The sequence below is a fragment of the Carassius auratus genome, chromosome 34 (assembly GCF_003368295.1).
Source record: "Carassius auratus strain Wakin chromosome 34, ASM336829v1, whole genome shotgun sequence".
Classification (NCBI taxonomy): domain Eukaryota; kingdom Metazoa; phylum Chordata; class Actinopteri; order Cypriniformes; family Cyprinidae; genus Carassius; species Carassius auratus.
In genome coordinates this window covers 14016997-14035322 of record NC_039276.1, presented here as the reverse complement: position 1 = coordinate 14035322, position 18326 = coordinate 14016997, and the positions used below count along the sequence as shown (strand labels likewise).

Here is an 18326-nt window from a genome sequence, read left to right as displayed (position 1 = left end):
GCACTTATGATGAATGTGTTTGTCATATACCAGAGTGAAGACATAACCCCAGTTTCCAGCCCTACACTGAGCTCACCTCCCTTTGGTCTGAAGCCCAGATCAGGTGAGAAAAGTGTGCAACATGTGCTGGTTGGCATTTTGATGGTGAAGTTGGAATGGGTGGGGTTGCACTTTAGAGGATGGTGCACATTCTGGGCTCTCTCATTATCATCACATTTCAGTAGTAAGAGGGAGGAAGTGTTTGTATGTAAAGATCCTTTTGCCTGTGTCCAACACCTGTTATCCTGTCAAGCTCAGAACAGCCGTACAATCAAAGTCAGGCTTTTTATCCCTTCATATTGCTGTTTAACATTACTCCCTTGGCTTCAGGGGTTAAATTGCATCTGGAGAGGTTTAGTTTTAAAGTACATAGTAACAGAATATGTCCTGTATTTCATTTTCATTTACATAGAGATATTTTCACAAATACCATTCATTATTAATGTATACAGTTCAATAAATACATCAAACCGCGTGCTTCATCCGGATGCAGTTTAATTGATGTAGCTGTTTGTTTATCTGCATAGAGGCTTCTTGTTGCTTCCCCCTATAACATCTAATCTAGCATTTGCATTATTATCTAGGATCTGTTATTATGTCTAACAAAGACAGCATCATCATGCCCTGAATCTGACAGTTAACATAAAGAATAGTGATTTGTACTTGGCGCATTAACAGCTTGCCAACAAACTGGTACTGAAATGCTGCTTAATAATGTGTTTTTGTTTTTAATATTTTCTCTTTTGTGTTGTGCTGTATTTCCTTGTCATTTTGCTTTGCATATCTTCCCGTTTCCTTTTCTTCCCTTTTATTTATGTTTCGCTAAACCGCTGCTTGCTTGCCTGCTTGCTTATCTGCTTTTATTACACACACTGCTGTTGCTTGGCACCCTCCTGTTTTCCGAAACCTGAAACTCCTGCCTGTTTCCTGTGGTTTTCCAATGAAAATCATTTGCTTGGCACCTCCTACTGGCACTACACTTTATGTTGATACCTACATCTAGCTTCACCCTCTTTGCCATGCTCGACTCCGCCCTGTCCCCGCTCCCTTACACAGGCCCCGCCCACCAATAGAGACACGCCCCCTAGCCCAGCTGAAGGAGACATGCCAAGCAGTGGTAGGTCTGCTCAATGTATCATCCTGTGCAGTCAAATGCGTTGCAATTTTTCTTGTCAGAAGATTCTTTTTTCTTTTTCTTTTTTTTTTTGCGGTGGTTGCTAAGGTTGTGGTTAACTATCATAGAGATCTAAATAAAGCTTTAATTCTAAAAATTCTATATTAAAATATATAACTCATGTTCCACCATTTTTGCTACCGTAAGAAAAAAATAATAACAAAGACTTCTTCGGTTTGGACTCCTTTGACTTGGGCTGGTAAGCAACCATCCAGAACACCCTAGCAACCACTGGCAATGCCTAATAACCCTAGCAACTGCTTTGCAAGTCCTTGCTGCATAGCAAAATGTTGGCAATCACCCACAGTACCCAGCAAGATGGCTGCAGATTTTTTTATGTCTGAATGTAAAAAAATGTTTCTGAGGTTAGTGGTACAGCGTTAAATGGTCGAGTGAACGTGAGAGAGAGAGGGGATGTGGTTGAGATGAAATTTGGGGTGGCCCAGTGGCTTCAAATGGAGCTGTGTGTATTTATAGAGCTGCTATTTTATAGAATTAGATAATGGCCCCAGAGGGAAAATCAGACCTCCATTTAAGAAATGCTTTCAGAGGATGAAAAACTTCCAGAAGACATCTGTACTTACTCATCGTCTTACGAGAAAGAAAGAGGAAAGTGGGAATGATGGAAAGAGAGACAAGTTTTCTAAAGAATAATTCTGTACTAATGGTAGTATTGAACTTTATATTAAAACTTTATCGAACCCAATGGAATCTGGCACCATTTTACATTATCTAAATGAATAAATCTGTGAAATGTTTTAAAAACAAAAGGTCTACACTGTACTACACTATTATTGGTAGTTCAAATCATAATCAGGTTAGACAAATATGCTCTTCTATAGAGGTTTATTTCTGTCCACGAAAGATATACTACTGCAAAACTTGGAGAATTTGTAACTTCCTGTTGGACATCAGAAATTCCTCTGTGTGTGTTTTTTTTTTTTTTTTTTTTTTTTTTTTGTCTGTAAAGTGCCTGTAAGTGACATTTTTGTCAATAACGTTCTGGTATTCTTACTGTCTCTTGCACACAATAAAACAGTACATGTGTGACTGAGTTTCATTTTTGCCAATACTGAGTTAGATTAGAATGTGTGCTGCTCTTAGAGCTAAGAGATGTCGAGACTGAAAGACAATGTGAGAGAAAGACACACAGCTTTAAAGCTAAATTGTTTAATTTGTGTCACTGGCTTCATAAAATGACTGTTTTCAAACAGCTTTCCCCAAACACAACCCTGGTTTGCCATTGGTGAACAAACAAATAGCCCCGCCCCTAAATGCAAACCATTGGTTGAGCCAGTGTTGCTATGCTAGGCTGGCAGAAAAAGGAGAATGTATGTGAACATAAAATTTACACACTTTTAAGTATTCAAATGGACCCTAAAACACACACTTTCCCCGGAAGCATGAGTGGTGACTTTTTTTTAAGAGACATTTTTTTCTCCCTGATGCAAACACACAAACACACACACATTTAACTATCTAAGCAACGTAAGTTAGTTAATTAGACTTTGACTATTGTTTTTACATCCCCAAAAGGGAGGTTTTGTCAGGTTTACCTCACTTTTGTATACAAATTTGTCCCAAAAATATATTTAAATTGGTACATAGACACACACACACATACACACACTTTTGTTTTCCTAATGCTGCCCAGAGACACTGCTTTAGGGCTTTAAACTTTAAGAAAACAAAAAAGGGAGGCATTTTCTGGAGAAACATTCTTTTAATGTTCCCTACATTCGGTCCTCTTTCTCTCATTTCTTCACGGCATGAGTAGTTATGTAACTACAGAAACACTCAGACCTGTGGAATGAAGCATTGTGCTCTTCTCTTTTTAAAACTGCCTCTTTCTCTCACGTCTAGTGCTCCCCCTTGTGGGAAAATATAATATAATAAAGGCTGTCAGCAGTCAAATATGGACAGTGTCCAATTCCCTTCAGAATTCAGGATGCTCATTGTGATGTAAATAGGCAATAAAGACAGCTAGTCATTTAAAAAGAAACATAATAGCAACAGTACAGACATTTGATTACTGTTTAATCCTCTTCATGTCAAAACTGACACTGGATATCATGATGGCTGTGATGGTAAAAGAACACAAATATATGAGAGTGAGTGTTTTTGCATGTGATTATGAATGTGCTCTGTGCAGACTAGTGATGCTTCAGTTGTGTGGCAGTGTTTTTCAGGACGCACAAGACTCTGGAATCAGTGGATCCTCAGTTCACCATGAGGAGAAAGATGGAGCAGCTCAGAGAGGAGCTGGAGCTCACAGAGCAACTGCGAGAAGTATGCAAGCACACTCACACAGACGCCAAGTATGTACATTATCAATATTAGTCGGTATTAAATGTTTTATTTATAACCCAATCATGTTGACTTTGTCAGAGTATTGAGAGCAGACTGAAAGTAGTTCTTCCTGAAGATCTGGGCTCTTCTCTCATGGATGGGGTAGTGCTTTGTCATCTAGTCAATCACATTCGGCCGCGTTCAGTGGCCAGTATCCATGTACCATCCCCTGCAGTGGTGAGGCATCTCTGAATTATCCACACATTTACATAAACACTATAAACTACCATTCAATAGTTTGAGGTCAGTACGATTTTTAAATATATTTTTTAAAGAAGTCTCTTATCTCACCAGGACTGCATTTATTTGATCAAAAATGCAGTCAAAACCGATATACTGTGAACCGAAGGTCGCAGGTTCGATTCCCAGTACTGGCAGGAATTGTAGTTGGGGAAAGTGAATGATCAGGACTCTCTTCCACCCTCAGTGCCCTTGAGCACCGTACCCCCAACTGCTCCCTGGATGCTCCCTGGGTGCACTGTTTTGGGTGTGTGTGTTCACTACCTGCAGCTGTGTGTGTGCACTTAGATGGGATGAATGCAGAGTACAAATTCTGAGTGTGGGTTACCACGCTTGGCTACAGGTCATGTCACTTTTCACTTTAAAGTAATTGTAAATTGTATCATTTAAAACAACAGTTTTTTTTTGTTTTTTTTTTTGGAACATTTTAAAGTGTTTTATTCATACAGCGATTAATCAAGTCTTCATTGTCTCAGGATCTTTCAGAAATCTTTCTAATATGCTGATTTGGTGCTCAAGAAATATTTTTTATTGTCATTTGTTGAAAAGAAAGTTTAAAAAGAACACAATTGAAATAAAATGGAAATCTTTTAGTAACATTATAAATATCTTTACTGTGAACTGTGATGTTACTTAATGAATAAAAAAGTATTAATTACTTTAAAAAAAAAAACACACACACACATACTGACCCCAAACCTTTGAATGATAGTGTTTGATAGCCTGAAGTTTGTTAACCTGTGTTTTCTCTCTCTCTCTCTCTCTCTCTCTCTCTCTCTCTCTCTCTCTCTCTCTCTCTCGACATCTGTATGTGGATACGTTAAACCTTCAGCCCAAGCTTAGCATGGCTAAATGTCGCAGAAATGTTGAAAACTTTTTGGACGCCTGCAGGAAAATGGGAGTACCTGAGGTGAATAATATATATATATTTTTTTTTTTTTTTTTTTGTGAATGACAAATGAACTAGATCTGTTTCTCAGGGGCACTGTTTGTACAGGTTTTGCTGTACTTGTCTCTTACGTACACTCCTAAATTAAAAGCATTCATTTACTGGAATCGGTGGTCAACAATTTTCAACAATCATACTACCGTTGTCTGATTTTATTATTAATTTTAAATATATTATAAAAATGTAACCTTGACAAACATTGTCTTGACAGTTTCAGTTTTTCCCAATATTTCCTACATAGAGTAATATCTGCCTTGGGGTATTTCCGCCAACTGAGCTGTTTGGCATTCAAGGGAATTTTGTCTTATTCTTTTCTAGTAAAGGATTAACTGTAAAGCCGATTCTATACACTTTACAGACTATAACTAATCCTTCAGTGTAGTGGACCACTGATGGGGATTGCCACCGAATCTAAGTCTCAGTCTGAGAAACCTGTATGGTTAGTTCAGATGCATTTCTGACAATGAACCTGTACACACAGGGCTCCTTGAAAACAAATCCTGGTAAAATACATGTTATTACTTGTGTGATTTTGATCATTAGCCACCCCTAATCTGATTGGTTGAAGCAGCTGAGATTGCTTTACACTGGTCTGTGATCAGTCACGCCCTTGAAAACATTTTGGAGTCATTTCTCTCTTGTATTTATCAGCTTAAAGAAAATTCTGGACCTTCTCTGGTCAATAGATGTTGTGGAAAACTGATCATAGAACAGCATTTGAAGTCACTTTCTTAATATCACCCTACTAGAGCTGCAACATGCCATTGTATTAAGAAGTTATCATCATGGCTTAAGGCTACATCCGTTTCTAGCGCTCCATTCCATCCTGTTAATGGCTCTGACCTGCTCTCTGATAAATGTTGTTAAATGATAATGTTTCCTTGAGCTCTGACAGAGAGAATTGCAGTGAACTGATAAACAGACCATGACACATGAGTGGAACAACTTTTTGTGTAAATTGATTATAAAAGCCTTTTGTTAATCAATTCAGTGTCATCAATTCAATTAGCGTAATGTATTATCCTGATAAAGTTAGTAGCAATTACAGCTATCACTTCCATTAGTCTTTGTCTTAACTAGCCACAGCGAACACAATGTCCATGTTCCCTTGAAACGTGGACAAAATGTTTGTTGTTGATGTGGTGTATCTCTAATTGTGAACAGGAATCAAGTGAGGGTTGTTGGTCAATTTTGGTCTTTTTTTTTCTATTTGGTCTTTTTTAGTTTCTATTGGTTTTGCCATCCTACCAATAAAAAAAGTATTATAATACCCTATCACTAGCCTTTCCAGAAGGAACCCAGATGTTGTCTTCTGCTTCATGAATCAAGCTTGGTCCAAGCAATTCATAACAAGCTGTTCTAAATAGCGTGTCATACAGGAAGCTTTTAGCTGTCGTAGCTTGTGTCTGTAGCTACTACGAGTTTGCATGACAGCTAGCCTTGTCACCATGTGCTTTTTGTGTTTGCTATCCTGATAGCTGATGTTTATCAAGCTAGTTTATTCTATTAGCGTGTTTAGAGCTAATGTGGCAGGCCTTGTTTGTTCGGTAACGTCTGGTCATGGTAAAGTTTATATATCATTGCCTTGTTTATCAGCTTAGTGGAGTTGTTGAGTTATCTGCGCTTTACTGGCTTTTGCAGTTCTCTTGCTTTGTGTTGTTTTTTAACACTGTAGCTTGACTTGTGCCTGCATACGCTCATTAATGCACATGCTCCGCTAACCACCATGTCCCCTGTGCGCCTGCTAACAGCATCTGCCCCAGCACACCTCACAGCAGCCACAGCTGCCTCCTGAAAGAGAGACACTGACTGACAACCTTCAACCTCACTGTCACAAAACCCTTTTTCAGAAGGCAGTAAGAGGGTCATTCTGGAGAAATGGAGCCATTTGTGCTTGAATATTTTACAAGGTTTAAAAAATAAAAAGATTATTTGAGGGGGAAAATTATGATTTAATGGAAAAAATAAATAAGGGCTTATTTTTCCAAAATATTTGTCATGTACAGTATATTATGATTAGACAACCATATTCATCATTCGATTAATTAAAAGTGCCAGGAAACACTTATAATGTTGCTGTTGTTTTGAACTTAATATTTATCAAAGAATCCTGAGGGAAAATGTTTCTTGAGCACCAAATCAACATATTAGTGATTTCTGAAGCAAAACAAAAGTATTTGCACCACATCACATTATTTAGACAATATTATTAACCTTTGTGCCAAGAATATATATATATTTTTTAAATCACAATTTTTTTTCTCAACAAAATTACTGAACTATTGAGATGACAATACCAATTTGTGTGAGCCAACTGAAATAAATGTAGAGCTAGTAAACACTTACACCTGGTTGAACGACTTCATCAACTAAGACGCTGCTATTAGGATGTCAGAAAAATGAAATTATTTATAAAGTGGGAACATTTACTGGCAGCTGGTTGACCAGAATGCTATATAACTCATGTATTAGTAATGAATGAGGACATTCAGATTGAATGATATTTCGATTAAAAACTTTTTTAAAATATATTAATTTTTTCTTTTCTTTTTTTTCTTTTTTTTTTTTTTGTTGCAGTACACACTAAACTAAGTAAAACATTAAACAATGTGACTTAGTTAAGTGTCTTATTAACTACATTATCAGTAAAGTAATCATGGGAGCACATTTATTACACATCTGGAACCGTTTCCTGAGAATGATCCAGAATTCTTGCCATTTTTGGAGCTTGAAGCATTTTACCTTTGACCTTTATCACTGTCTAATCACCTTCCTTATCTTTCTCTGTTGTCGGACGGATGATCTCTCTTTTTTCTCATTTGCTTTTATTCTCCTTTTGTTTCTCTCTCCATCCATTCTTCATCATTATTCTGTTCTATTCTCTTCTCCTCTTCTTCTTCCTGGTTCTCTTTGTCATCCTCTCCATGTTTTTAATCTCTCTCAGTCCTCTCTCTGCTTATGATGTTCTGCAGTTTAACCTGCGTCAGCTCTGGGCCGTGGTTGCGGCCTTGCTCATGGTGGAGAGCACAGGAACAAGGCAGAAGGAAGGAAAGGTGGAGTGTGGCAGGGAGAAAGAGACAGAGGTCAAGAAGCTTATCCCCGAGTCCACTCAGACTCCACCCCCTTCCTGGCAAATATGGGATCTGATTGGCTCAAGTCTACTACATGTTTTCTGTCTGGTGATGCTGTTTGTGGCCTACAGCTGGAGCGAATTTAAATAACGCACAAATAACACATTATATTATTTACTGGTTTTTGAAAGCACATTGAACAGTTTGTGATGGCCTCACTTAAAGGGAAAGTCCCCCCAAAAAATACAAATTCTGTCATCATTTACTCACCCTCAGGTTGTTCCAAAACTGAATGAGTTTTGTCTTCTGTGGAACATAAAAGAAGATATTTTGAAGACTGGGGTAACCAAGCAATTGCTGGTACCACTTTTATTTCCCATACTATGGAAGTCAATGGGGACCAACAACTCTAAGTAAAGGATGACAGAATTGTTATTTTTGTTATCTATTCCTTAAAATGAGCACATCATGTTTGAAAAAATGTGTCTTTGTCTCGTTTTTTTTTTTTTTTTTTTTTTTTGATAGTTTCATACGTTTGACCAACCTTTGCATCTTGATTTGGCTATAATAAAACCCATACATAACACAAAACATGCAACATTTTTATGACAACAATATGTGATCCATAAAGAGATTTAGATGTTTTCATGTTTGATATGTATTATTAATTAGTTGGCAAAAAAAGAAAAGAAAATAAAAATAGGTATTTGTCCTTGCAGAATGCTAGCACTTTAATAAGGAATGGCAAAGGGCCAGGGTCTCAATCACTTCCACCTCTGTACAAAACTTAAGATACATTTCAGCAGTCATAACACTGATTTAGTTTTTGGTACTCTTAAAAAATATATATTTATTAGCATCTGCATGATAAAACATAAATAATACAAAAGGATATGGAGGTCTTGCCTCATCAGCATATATCTACTGAAAACAAGACCTGCTTCACAGAAACAATCTGCTGATAATAATATCAGGACGCTCGAGTAAGTGAAGGCTCAGATGCCATCAAAGCAAAATGATAGCTTTGCTTTGCACAGACATCTTGTATGGTGAGATCAAATCTATGATTAAAAACATTTAATCATTTGTGTAAGGGCTAATTTATCTGTTGGATTTTAAAAATAAATTAAAATAATAGCTACTTTTGGTTAAGGGCGTTTTTAAGAGCCTGATATATTGTTTCGATGACAATTATTTAATATCCTGCACTGTCTTTGTAAATTATTACATTGCTATTTAATCCAAAACGCCATCCATTGGATGAAAGTGGTCAGAATATGACAAGAGTGAACCAAATGTTTTTTTTTTTATCAATTTAATAAGCATCATTCCACAATTATTTGACTAATCCGAATTAAACAATGAGGAATAACAGGGTTTCAGAATAAGATTGAATTCATATACTGTATCTTTAATCTGTAATAGAGGTGGGATTTTGTATTATGAAATATTAGATTAACCCAGTTTTAATAATTGACTAATCAGTGAAGTGGCTGTATTTGATTTACTCTGGAATGGAGGGTCTCTTCTAATTGGATCCTCTGATTCTATTTTAGGTTCTGATCTTCATCTCACATTATAGAACGACCTTGTTTATCTCATCTCAGATAAAAAAAGAAATCCGTTAGTAAATGAGCAGACAGTGTTGTCACTGAGGCCTCATGACATCACAATCCTCAAACTACATAATGCTTGAACCTTATCTGCGTGATCACAGTTACACAGTTATAACTGGCATTGCTTTCATCATTCAGTTTGACAAACATAAAGGCAATATTGACTGTTCAGGGCCTTTTGTTTCGGTATAATTTCCCACTTATTTCCTCATTTGTAAAAAAAAAAGCTACAAGATGCAAAAAGTGTTTGAATTGCTTAAAATTCTTAAATTAGATTGCGTGGTTCCTCTGAAGGTTCGTCTGCTCGTCTGCTTCTGTTTGTCCAGCTCTAGACTTCTTGACTCCTGTCAGTGTTGAATCGTGTTCAGTGCTGCTGCTGCTAATGGACTTTGTAAGGCTTCGTTGTTTTTATGACCCTGTAAATGAAAGGAATAAATGTACAGTTTGGGCTGTTTTTTCTCACCTGTGTGGGTCTGTTTCTTTAAGACAGTTTTTGTTTTACTGTTTAGTTTTTTTTTATACACCGTTGTATGTTCACATTTCTGGGGTCAGCAATATTTTACTGATTGTTTGCATAACTCATATTGTATTTGGCCTCACTGCTAAACGAGGTGAGTCTCTATCGGTTTCATTAACTGTATTCAGTAACGAGTGCATTCAGTTTAATAAATTGTATATAATGAAAAATTCTGTTTTCCATGACTGTCTCTTTCCTCTCTGACATGACACTTCGCTTGTCCTCTCTCGCCAGGATAAGTTATGTCTGCCACATCATATTTTGGAGGAGAAGGGCCTGATCAAAGTTGGCATCACTGTGCAAGCTCTGCTGGATGAGACTTCGGCCAACGGGACACTCGTCACATGAGTCACACAAACAGAAGCCAGTCTCACTGACACTAATTCCTTTTGCTGACCTCCAGCGCCAGACGATCTTTGAGAAATTCCCTGGACAGAGTCCATTTATTTCTATTAGAACAGGTGATCCTCAGCTTGCAGGTATATGCTCATGTTTTCCTCACTCTCTCTTTACTTCATTATTTAGTACTGTTATCTGATCACTGTTGCCTGGGCCATAGTCATGTAAAGCCGAGTTCAGACTGCACGATTTTTAAAGTAGTCGGGTCACTGTTCTTTACACACTGCATGACTACCTTGGCCAGCATTCAGTCGCTGCTGTGTTCATACTGCACGATGGATCAGCAACAAAAGGTTTCACACTCCATGACTTTACACTAGGAAGAATCACCGACAACTATGTCTGGCACGCAAACTACGTTTCACAACCAAACACACGCGAGATGTGACAAGAAAACAACGCGATATCACGCGTGCAAGACTGGAGTTCTCTAGTGAGACTGGGATTATTATTAAAAATGGTAGCCCACAAGAAGCTTGCAGTAAGAATTCCCTGTGCGCTGATTTGCAGCGAAAACAAGAAAAAGAAAAGAAGATTATGGAGGAGGAAATGGTTGGGGAGACGCGAGGCACAAGGATTGTGTGTTCTTATATCATGCTTGCTGGTCTATAACTCCTCCCCGAACTCCCCACTGCTCTGTATCTTGCTCTCTCATTGGCTGTCGGTCATCGCCGGTGTAGTTTTCAGTCAGAACACTTTTCACACAGTATGATTTTGAATCGCCGACAGGTCCAGATATTTAGCATGCCAAATATCTCACGGGCATCGGCGACTTGTCTGCGATTCTCTCAGATCGCATCTTTGCTCATTCACACTGCGTGATTGTTACACGCGTGAACGAGCACCGATTTGCCTGTGATTTCGGGCATTTGTCAGCGATTTCTCAAAACCTGTCGGCGAGCCAAAAACTGGGCTAAAATCGTGCAGTCTGAACGCGGCTTAAAGGGTTAGTTCGCCCAAAAATGAAAATTATGTCATTAATAACTCACCCTTATGCTGTTCCAAACATGTAAGGCCTCCTTTTATCTTCGTAAGTAGTCCATGTGACATCAAAGGGTCCGTTGGAATTTTTTGAAGCATCGAAAATACATTTTGGTCCAAAAATAGCAAAAACTACGACTTTATTCAGCATTGTCTTCTCTTCCGTGTCTGTGTGAGAGAGAGTTCAAATCAAAGGCTTGAATCAAGGGCAATCATCGCCAATGACGCCATTACGTCGAGCGCGAAAGAACTGGTGAACCGTTTTCTTAAACCGGTTTATTGAATCGAACTGTCCGAAAGAACTACTGGTGATCCGAACACCGATGCAACCGGTTCTTCATTCGTGAACGAGTCAGTCTATTGTTCGTTATCTGGCTCGGCTCTGTGTTCATCACAGCAGTTCAGTCAATGTACTGTTTGAGTACATGAATTACTCCGGGATATTGGTTTGTTTGAACTCAGAGGGAGTGTCAGCCACATTAAAAAAGTTAACATCTTAAGTCATTTGTGGGTTAATGCGTATTAGAGATGCGAACCGTTTAAAACAATTCAGTTCGATTTGGTGAACTAAATGATTCGTTCGCGAACCGGAAATCCAGCTGCTTTGATTTGAACTCTCTCTCACACAGACACGGAAGAGAAGACCATGCTGAATAAAGTCGTCTTTATTGCTATTTTTGGACCAAAATGTATTTTCGATGCTTCAAAAAATTCCAACGGACCCTCTGATGTCACATGGACTACTTTGATGATGTTTTTCTTACCTTTCTGGACATGGACAGTATACCGTACACACAGCTTCAATGGAGGGACTGAGAACTCTCGGACTAAATCTAAAATATCTTAAACTGTGTTCCGAAGATAAAAGGAGGCCTTACATGTTTGGAACAGCATAAGGGTGAGTTATTAATGACATTCATTTTTGGGCGAACTAACCCTTTAAGCAACTCAAAACTAGCTTGAGATATGAAATTCCTTTTATTTAATATATGTTTATTTATTAAACAGTTATTTAAGGATATATATAATTGTGCACAATTTTATATATACATCTACCTATGTTTAGCTTAGATGATATTTGTGCTTGGCCTTTGGTGAAGTAGATTGAAATCACTTGTCCTCCCAGATTCCTATGTTGTTTTTTTTGTAACCACATTTGTGCTTGTTTTTGGGAGACGTTGATGTTTTGTCTCAGGGGAGGTGTGGCCTCACTTTAGTTTCCTACAGTCTCCGCTCTGCTCACCTGTCAGTCAGGTATGATTTCACTAAAAGAGTATGTTTGAGTGTGTGGACAGTAGAAAACATGCCTGACATTTGTTTTCATTTGTGTATGTGTGATCGCTATCTTGAGGAGAGTATTTATTTTGTGAGAGTAAGAGAACGAGAGCACATGTTGGCACTTTTGTATGTAAGTTTTTGTGTCAAAGAACATTTTTATATATATATTTTTTTTCTGTTATTTTACTTGCGTGCGTGTTTGCTTGTGGAAGGTCTGATGTCCAAAGCTTCAGCTCCTCACAGAAACAGACCAAAACATTTGAAGCTGGTATCTCACTGGGGATTATTTGACAGTTGCCAAAATTATTTTCTGATAGCAAACTGATTTACAAACTTAATCATTTTATACCGTTTTTACAATGATTTCAGTGTGTTCTTAAAATAAGAGTTTTGTATTTGTAGAAGGATTTGTAATGTGATACTGGTATGTGGATGTGTAAAAATGTACAGAACATTTATATCTGATGTGCTTATTTTAATATGTTGATTTCAATTAAAGCACAATTTATGAGTGTGAGTTAACGGGGGGAAAAAACTATGTATTATCTTCTAGGTTCTTATATGAAAGCAGTTATAACACTTCCATATGTAATTTCAGAGAGAAAGGCTGTAATTATTTATTCATGACAATAATTTCCATGCATTCAGTACTAATGCATTAACGATTATCTCTGTACTGTAATTGGCAACAAAAAACATTATCTGCTCTTAAAATTTGATGCACATTATTATACTGTAGCAAATATTAGGGACAAAATCTGGTCAGAAGCTTTAAGTGTGAACACCAAAAACATGGGGCATCATGGGTTAAAATACTATCCTAATCATATTCATACTAATTCCTAGATTTTTTACACCATAAACCTGTCATAACTGATTAAAACAAATAGGAAAAAAATGAAAGTGTTGATTAGAAAGTAATTTTAGAGACATTTGAACGGAAAGCACTTAGATTTTGGTCTTTGGTGGTAGATTTACATGGTATTTTACAAACCTTTAATGTTGCATTTTATTATTATTATTATTCATGCCTAGTTTAGACAGTAGTCACTTCATAAATTCACTGCTGTATCTTTTAAGAAATTGTGTTCTTAGGGTTGTCCTCAGACATTAAAAACACTGATTTGAGGTTTATTGTTTATATTCATTCCAGTACATTATTAAAATCTCTGCTACAGTGTGGGCAGGTTGTGCATCTTTACTGTACTGTCAACATTCCCCACCACTTCACAGAAAAAGTAGTGACACTGTTTCACACAAACTAGATAGAGGTTTAAATGCAGAGTTGATTTTAAATGAGTTTTTTGCACTTTACGTATTTGGGATTGTCTTTTTGGCAACTGGCAAATAGTTTTATGCATGGTATTATATTACAGTATTTGGAGAAAATATCAGCTGATCAGATCACTAATGTGTTTGATAACTCACTTTAAAATGGGATACAAATCTTTAACTGCTGAATGTCATGTGGCTATTTTATCTACTTTGATGTATAAAGGAGAAAAGGCTTGTACTTAACATTTTTGTACTTTAATTTTATAAATAGGAATTATTTTTCCATGTCTTTTCAGTGTTCGGGATTTTACACCTTTGTAATTCTGTGAAAATTAAATGCATGTACAGTAATGTTTATTGTGTGTGTGGGGGGGGGGGGGGGGGGGGGGGGGGGGGGGCATGCATGTCACTCCACCTTTTGCCTTAACCTCTGAAAAAAAGGTATATTTTTACCAACTTCTACCAGTAAATACATTCACCTTCAGAGACTAGTTTGTTTCTTAAACATTCAATAATCAAATGACAATAACTGTCCTGTTGTTTGCCAAACTACATTGATCCAGCAATTTATCCTGCTTTATTTAATGTGAAATGAGGACTTGTTAATAGCACGCAGAGTTATTGTGTGCAAAGGAGTCGTTCACAAAATGAACGGACACAAACCCAGAAAGTACTGCAGAACAACAAATACAAAAATCACAACCAAATGCCTTTATTTAAAGAAATGTCTATAGCCAAACATCACCCTATGAATTTTTCCATGAGGAAAATACAGAGTTGGACTGCAGTTTGAGGGAAAGTGACTAGTCAATAGTCATTTCCAGCTGTGTAGATACTGTAGGTGTTGTTAAGATCTGAAAGGCAACAAGGGATGTTTCCATACTCATGATGACGCACAGTTTCAGGCATTCAGATATTTGGCATGGTGCTTGATGTGGTCGTTGATAAAGGAGAAGATGAAATAGTAGCTGTGATCATAACCCTGTTAGAGCAAATGAAACAAAAAGAGTGCCAATTTAAAATATATACACCATTGTAAAGGATTTAACAAATTTGTGTAATCATGAGCCCGGAATTGTTCTAGTAAGATATGTTGCATTAATGGGAACTAGACTTCCCTACATGTAGATTCTGTACTGACCTGCTGAAGGCGGAAAACCACAGGAATTTTCTTCTTGGAACAGGCAGCGATCAGATTGTCAGGAAGCAGCTGACTGGCAGATAAGAACTGATCATCACGGCCTTGATCAATCAGAATATCAAGCTCAGGCCCAGAATATGATTCAGCCAATACAGTAGCATCATACGACTGTGGAGATGACGGAGGAAGACAGTTAAGATAAAGCGATTTCTGATGTTGGACAATGTGTTTTTTTATGTTAAATCAATGATTAAGAAACAGAATATTGCACACTGCTACATACACTTTCAAATGTTTTTGAAAAAAGTATCTTTTGCTCACTAAGACTGCAGTTATTTAATCAAAAAGCAGTAATATTGTGAGATATTTAAAAGCATAAAATAAATAACAGCTTTCTATTTGAATACATTGTAAAATGTCATTTATTCTTGTAAAAGGCAAAACTGAATGCCAGCAGACATCACTCCAGTCTTCAGTGTGACTTGATCCTTCAGAAATCATCCTAATATACTGATTTGCTCAAAAAAAGTCTTACAAATATTTTTGTGGAAACCATAATACTTTTTCAGGATTCTTTGATGAACAAAATTCAAAAGAACAGCATTTATTAGAAAGACAAGTTTTTATGTACCATAACACTTTTTTTTTTTTTTACTTTGCGGTCACTTTTGATGAATTCAGTGCATCCTTGATTAATAAAAGTATAAAGTTCATTCAAAACAAAAAATAACCGTTCATACATGACCAGAAATTTACGAACGGTCGTGTTTACACATATAACCATCTCTCACCTCCCAGATGGACTTGTCCGGTCCAAGATAGCCAGAAAAAGCTTTCTGTCCCCATGCACATTGTATAGGGTTACAGATGGGTGCAAACGCTGACACTGACTGAAACAGGCACATGTATAAAATATGAAAAAAAAAAATCAGACTGAATATTTAAATATCAATCAACTAAATTATGAAGCAGTATATGGGATGTAAAAAAAAAAAGAGGCATGCCTTATATTTCCCAGGATTCTTAAGTGCACAAATGAGAGCACCGTGGCCCCCCATGGAGTGACCAGAGATGGACATCTTCTCCGGATCAGCAGGGAAATTAGAATTAATCAGTCGTGGGAGCTGGGAACAAGAGAAAGGTGATGAAGCCATTGAGTGCAAAAGCCAGTGTTTAATATTTAACTGTAAAACTCTTCATTTAATTGCTTACTAGAGTATCACTTTGTTATCCTAGTGACTAACATGTCTCTGGAACATATAAAGTACACACACCTCTTCGGTGACATACGAGTACATGCGGTAGTTGGTCTTCCAGGGCTCCTGGGTGGCATTGACGTAGAATCCTGCACCTGTCCCGAAGTCCCAGCTCTCATCCTCTCCTTCAATGTTACAGCCACCTGACCAGAGCAGAATCATCATTTTCTGAGCATAAGCTTAAGTGTTAATGAGGTTATATATTAGCATTGGTTGGCTAAAATATTTCTGATCACGAGATAACAACAACCAGAGGTTTAACACTTTCTTACCTCAACAGTACAGACTTCTATAATAATCATTACCATTTGATTTATGCTTTAATTGGCATTTTTCCAAGCTGTGGAATGACTGCCTGGTGGGAAACTCTAGCCCCTGACCTGAACTGGGAAGTCCCAGTGCTATCTGATCCTTAGAGGAAACTTGTTCATCTTTATGTTGCAGTAATGCACTGACCTCCCAAAGGACCTCAGTTTCCATAATTATTCTATTTTGGCCTATGCATCTCTAGGATTATAGGGATGAGCAGAAGCCAGTTATAGGGTTTAATCCCTCTAGAGATGGACCAGCAAGACTGTAAACTGTAAATGTTCAGATGTTTACGTGGACTGGTGTCTGGAGCTACGATGATGATCCCATGTTCAGAAGCTGCCTGCTGGCTCCCTGCCTTAGTGATGAAGTTTTGCTCTGTGCATGTCAAACCTAAAAAACAAAACAAAAAACAGTGGATGGTTAAATACATTTTTATGGACATTACTGGCTGTGTACATAATGCATATTGTTTGCTATTGTTGACAAATTGATTTTATTCATCTGAATAAAAGTGTCAGTTAAATGCATAAATGTAAATAACAAATAACATTTGTCCAATTTATAACCACCTAAACGTCAGTATGCAGTATAAAGAAAGTGGCAAGACTCATTCACTCAAACAGGCCTAGAGAAGAGAAATGAAATGGAATCAAGCACCTGAAAGCCAATACAACACCGGGCATTTGGAGCTCTCAGCTTTGGGAGGAAGGTAAATGGCGAACTTCATTTTGCATTTTAACTCGGAGCTGAAAAATGAGAGTTTACGCAAAGAGCCGTTAGGTGAAATGTTTATTCAGGCGTTTAAACAAAACGCACAGTCTCTCACCTGTCATGCTCGAACACTTTCTGATATCCATCGCAGCACTTATTAGAAGAAACTTGCGTTAATGCCATTGCACTGTTAACTGTGCTGAGAAAAATAAAAGTTCGAGTTATGAGATCATATTTCATACATATGCACAAACATAACTTCGTGATCTGACATACATGTATAAAGAGTGACATTTTAGTTCACTGTTAATGTTTCTTAACACGATTTGAGACTTATCAAATAATTTTGTTAAACGATTCATATTTAACACTCTGGACTCATGGAGTCTGCGCATGCGCACTGCAGTAACTGGCCTGCCAAACTCACAGCAGGATCTGCAGAAAACCCCCAAAAGAAGCGCCTCGCGAAGATTGAAGTAATGGCAAACCTTGCGCTAAATAAAGTTATGCTTTATTTGGCCCCTTGTAACACTCCTCATCATGCAAGTTAATGGCCTGGATAGGCTATTATTTTGTAGCACTTACCGTTGCAGCTAAATGATCCAGAGTTCAGTGTGACGTCGAGGTCAGCGTAAGACGTAAAGTCACGCCCCCTTACGTTTTTCTCCTAAAGTCTGTGCTTCTACGTTTTGGCCAAATAGAGGCGCTCGAGAGATATGTTTGTTTAATGTATTTTGCTTTATTTCTTTTATTTTTTTATTTTTTTCTGAAAGTGTGTTTACTGAACAGTGTGCGCCAATATGAAATGACATTTCAAAACTTATACTTGCAGTTCATGAACTATATAATTGTGATCATGAAATTAGCCGGTTTGTTTTAATCAGTTTTACTTAATTCATTAAATGTAAAGGTCAAATTTATTGGAAAGTCATTCAGAATTTTTTGAAAAGTAACATATATATATATATATATATATATATATAGGATGAAAGCTCTAAAACGCATCTCACATCTAAAC

General features: G+C 37.3%; 2 protein-coding genes across 8 annotated transcripts in view; one reads left to right on the top strand and one right to left on the bottom strand.

Moving 5' to 3' along the window:
* Positions 1–11364, top strand: part of LOC113053263 (leucine-rich repeat and calponin homology domain-containing protein 1-like) — a 39049-nt gene extending 27685 nt beyond the window's left edge. The window contains exons 16-21 of one of the 4 annotated variants that reach the window (XM_026218138.1): positions 34–103; positions 1043–1156; positions 3393–3502; positions 3602–3739; positions 4635–4712; positions 10190–11364. In XM_026218138.1, the coding sequence (XP_026073923.1) occupies positions 34–103; positions 1043–1156; positions 3393–3502; positions 3602–3739; positions 4635–4712; positions 10190–10303 (624 nt within the window). In that variant the 3' untranslated portion in view covers positions 10304–11364. Of the gene's footprint in view, positions 1–33; positions 104–1042; positions 1157–3392; positions 3532–3601; positions 3740–4634; positions 4713–7723; positions 9901–10189 lie in introns of those variants that run through there. The other 3 variants (XM_026218136.1, XR_003277205.1, XM_026218139.1) reach the window with 3 other exon arrangements.
* A 3212-nt stretch (positions 11365–14576) lies between these two features.
* On the bottom strand, positions 14577–17985 carry LOC113053261 (S-formylglutathione hydrolase-like). 4 transcript variants are annotated; one of them, XM_026218133.1, is made up of 9 exons: positions 17894–17985; positions 17424–17507; positions 17255–17343; positions 16889–16987; positions 16304–16428; positions 16034–16153; positions 15821–15919; positions 15030–15197; positions 14577–14870 (listed from the first exon to the last, which is right to left on the bottom strand). In XM_026218133.1, the coding sequence occupies exons 2-9, from the start codon at positions 17489–17491 to the stop codon at positions 14790–14792; spliced, it is 849 nt and encodes a 282-aa protein (XP_026073918.1). In that variant the 5' UTR covers positions 17492–17507; positions 17894–17985; the 3' UTR covers positions 14577–14789. The 4 variants fall into 4 exon arrangements, with proteins under 4 accessions (XP_026073918.1, XP_026073919.1, XP_026073920.1 ...); XM_026218134.1 differs by having other exon boundaries at positions 17424–17502; positions 17894–17959; XM_026218135.1 differs by lacking the exon at positions 17894–17985 and adding an exon at positions 17736–17843 and having other exon boundaries at positions 17424–17502.
* Positions 17986–18326: the final 341 nt, after the last annotated feature.

Coding starts and splice junctions, on each gene's coding strand:
- LOC113053261 (XM_026218132.1), bottom strand. CDS start 17,670: ATGAATCGTTTAACAAAATTATTTGATAAGTCTCAAATCGTGTTAAGA. Junction 16,988..17,254: donor GGTGTTGTATTGGCTTTCAG/GTGCTTGATTCC, acceptor TTTGTTTTTTAG/GTTTGACATGCACAGAGCAA. Junction 14,871..15,029: donor TGGTTTTCCGCCTTCAGCAG/GTCAGTACAGAA, acceptor TTGCTCTAACAG/GGTTATGATCACAGCTACTA.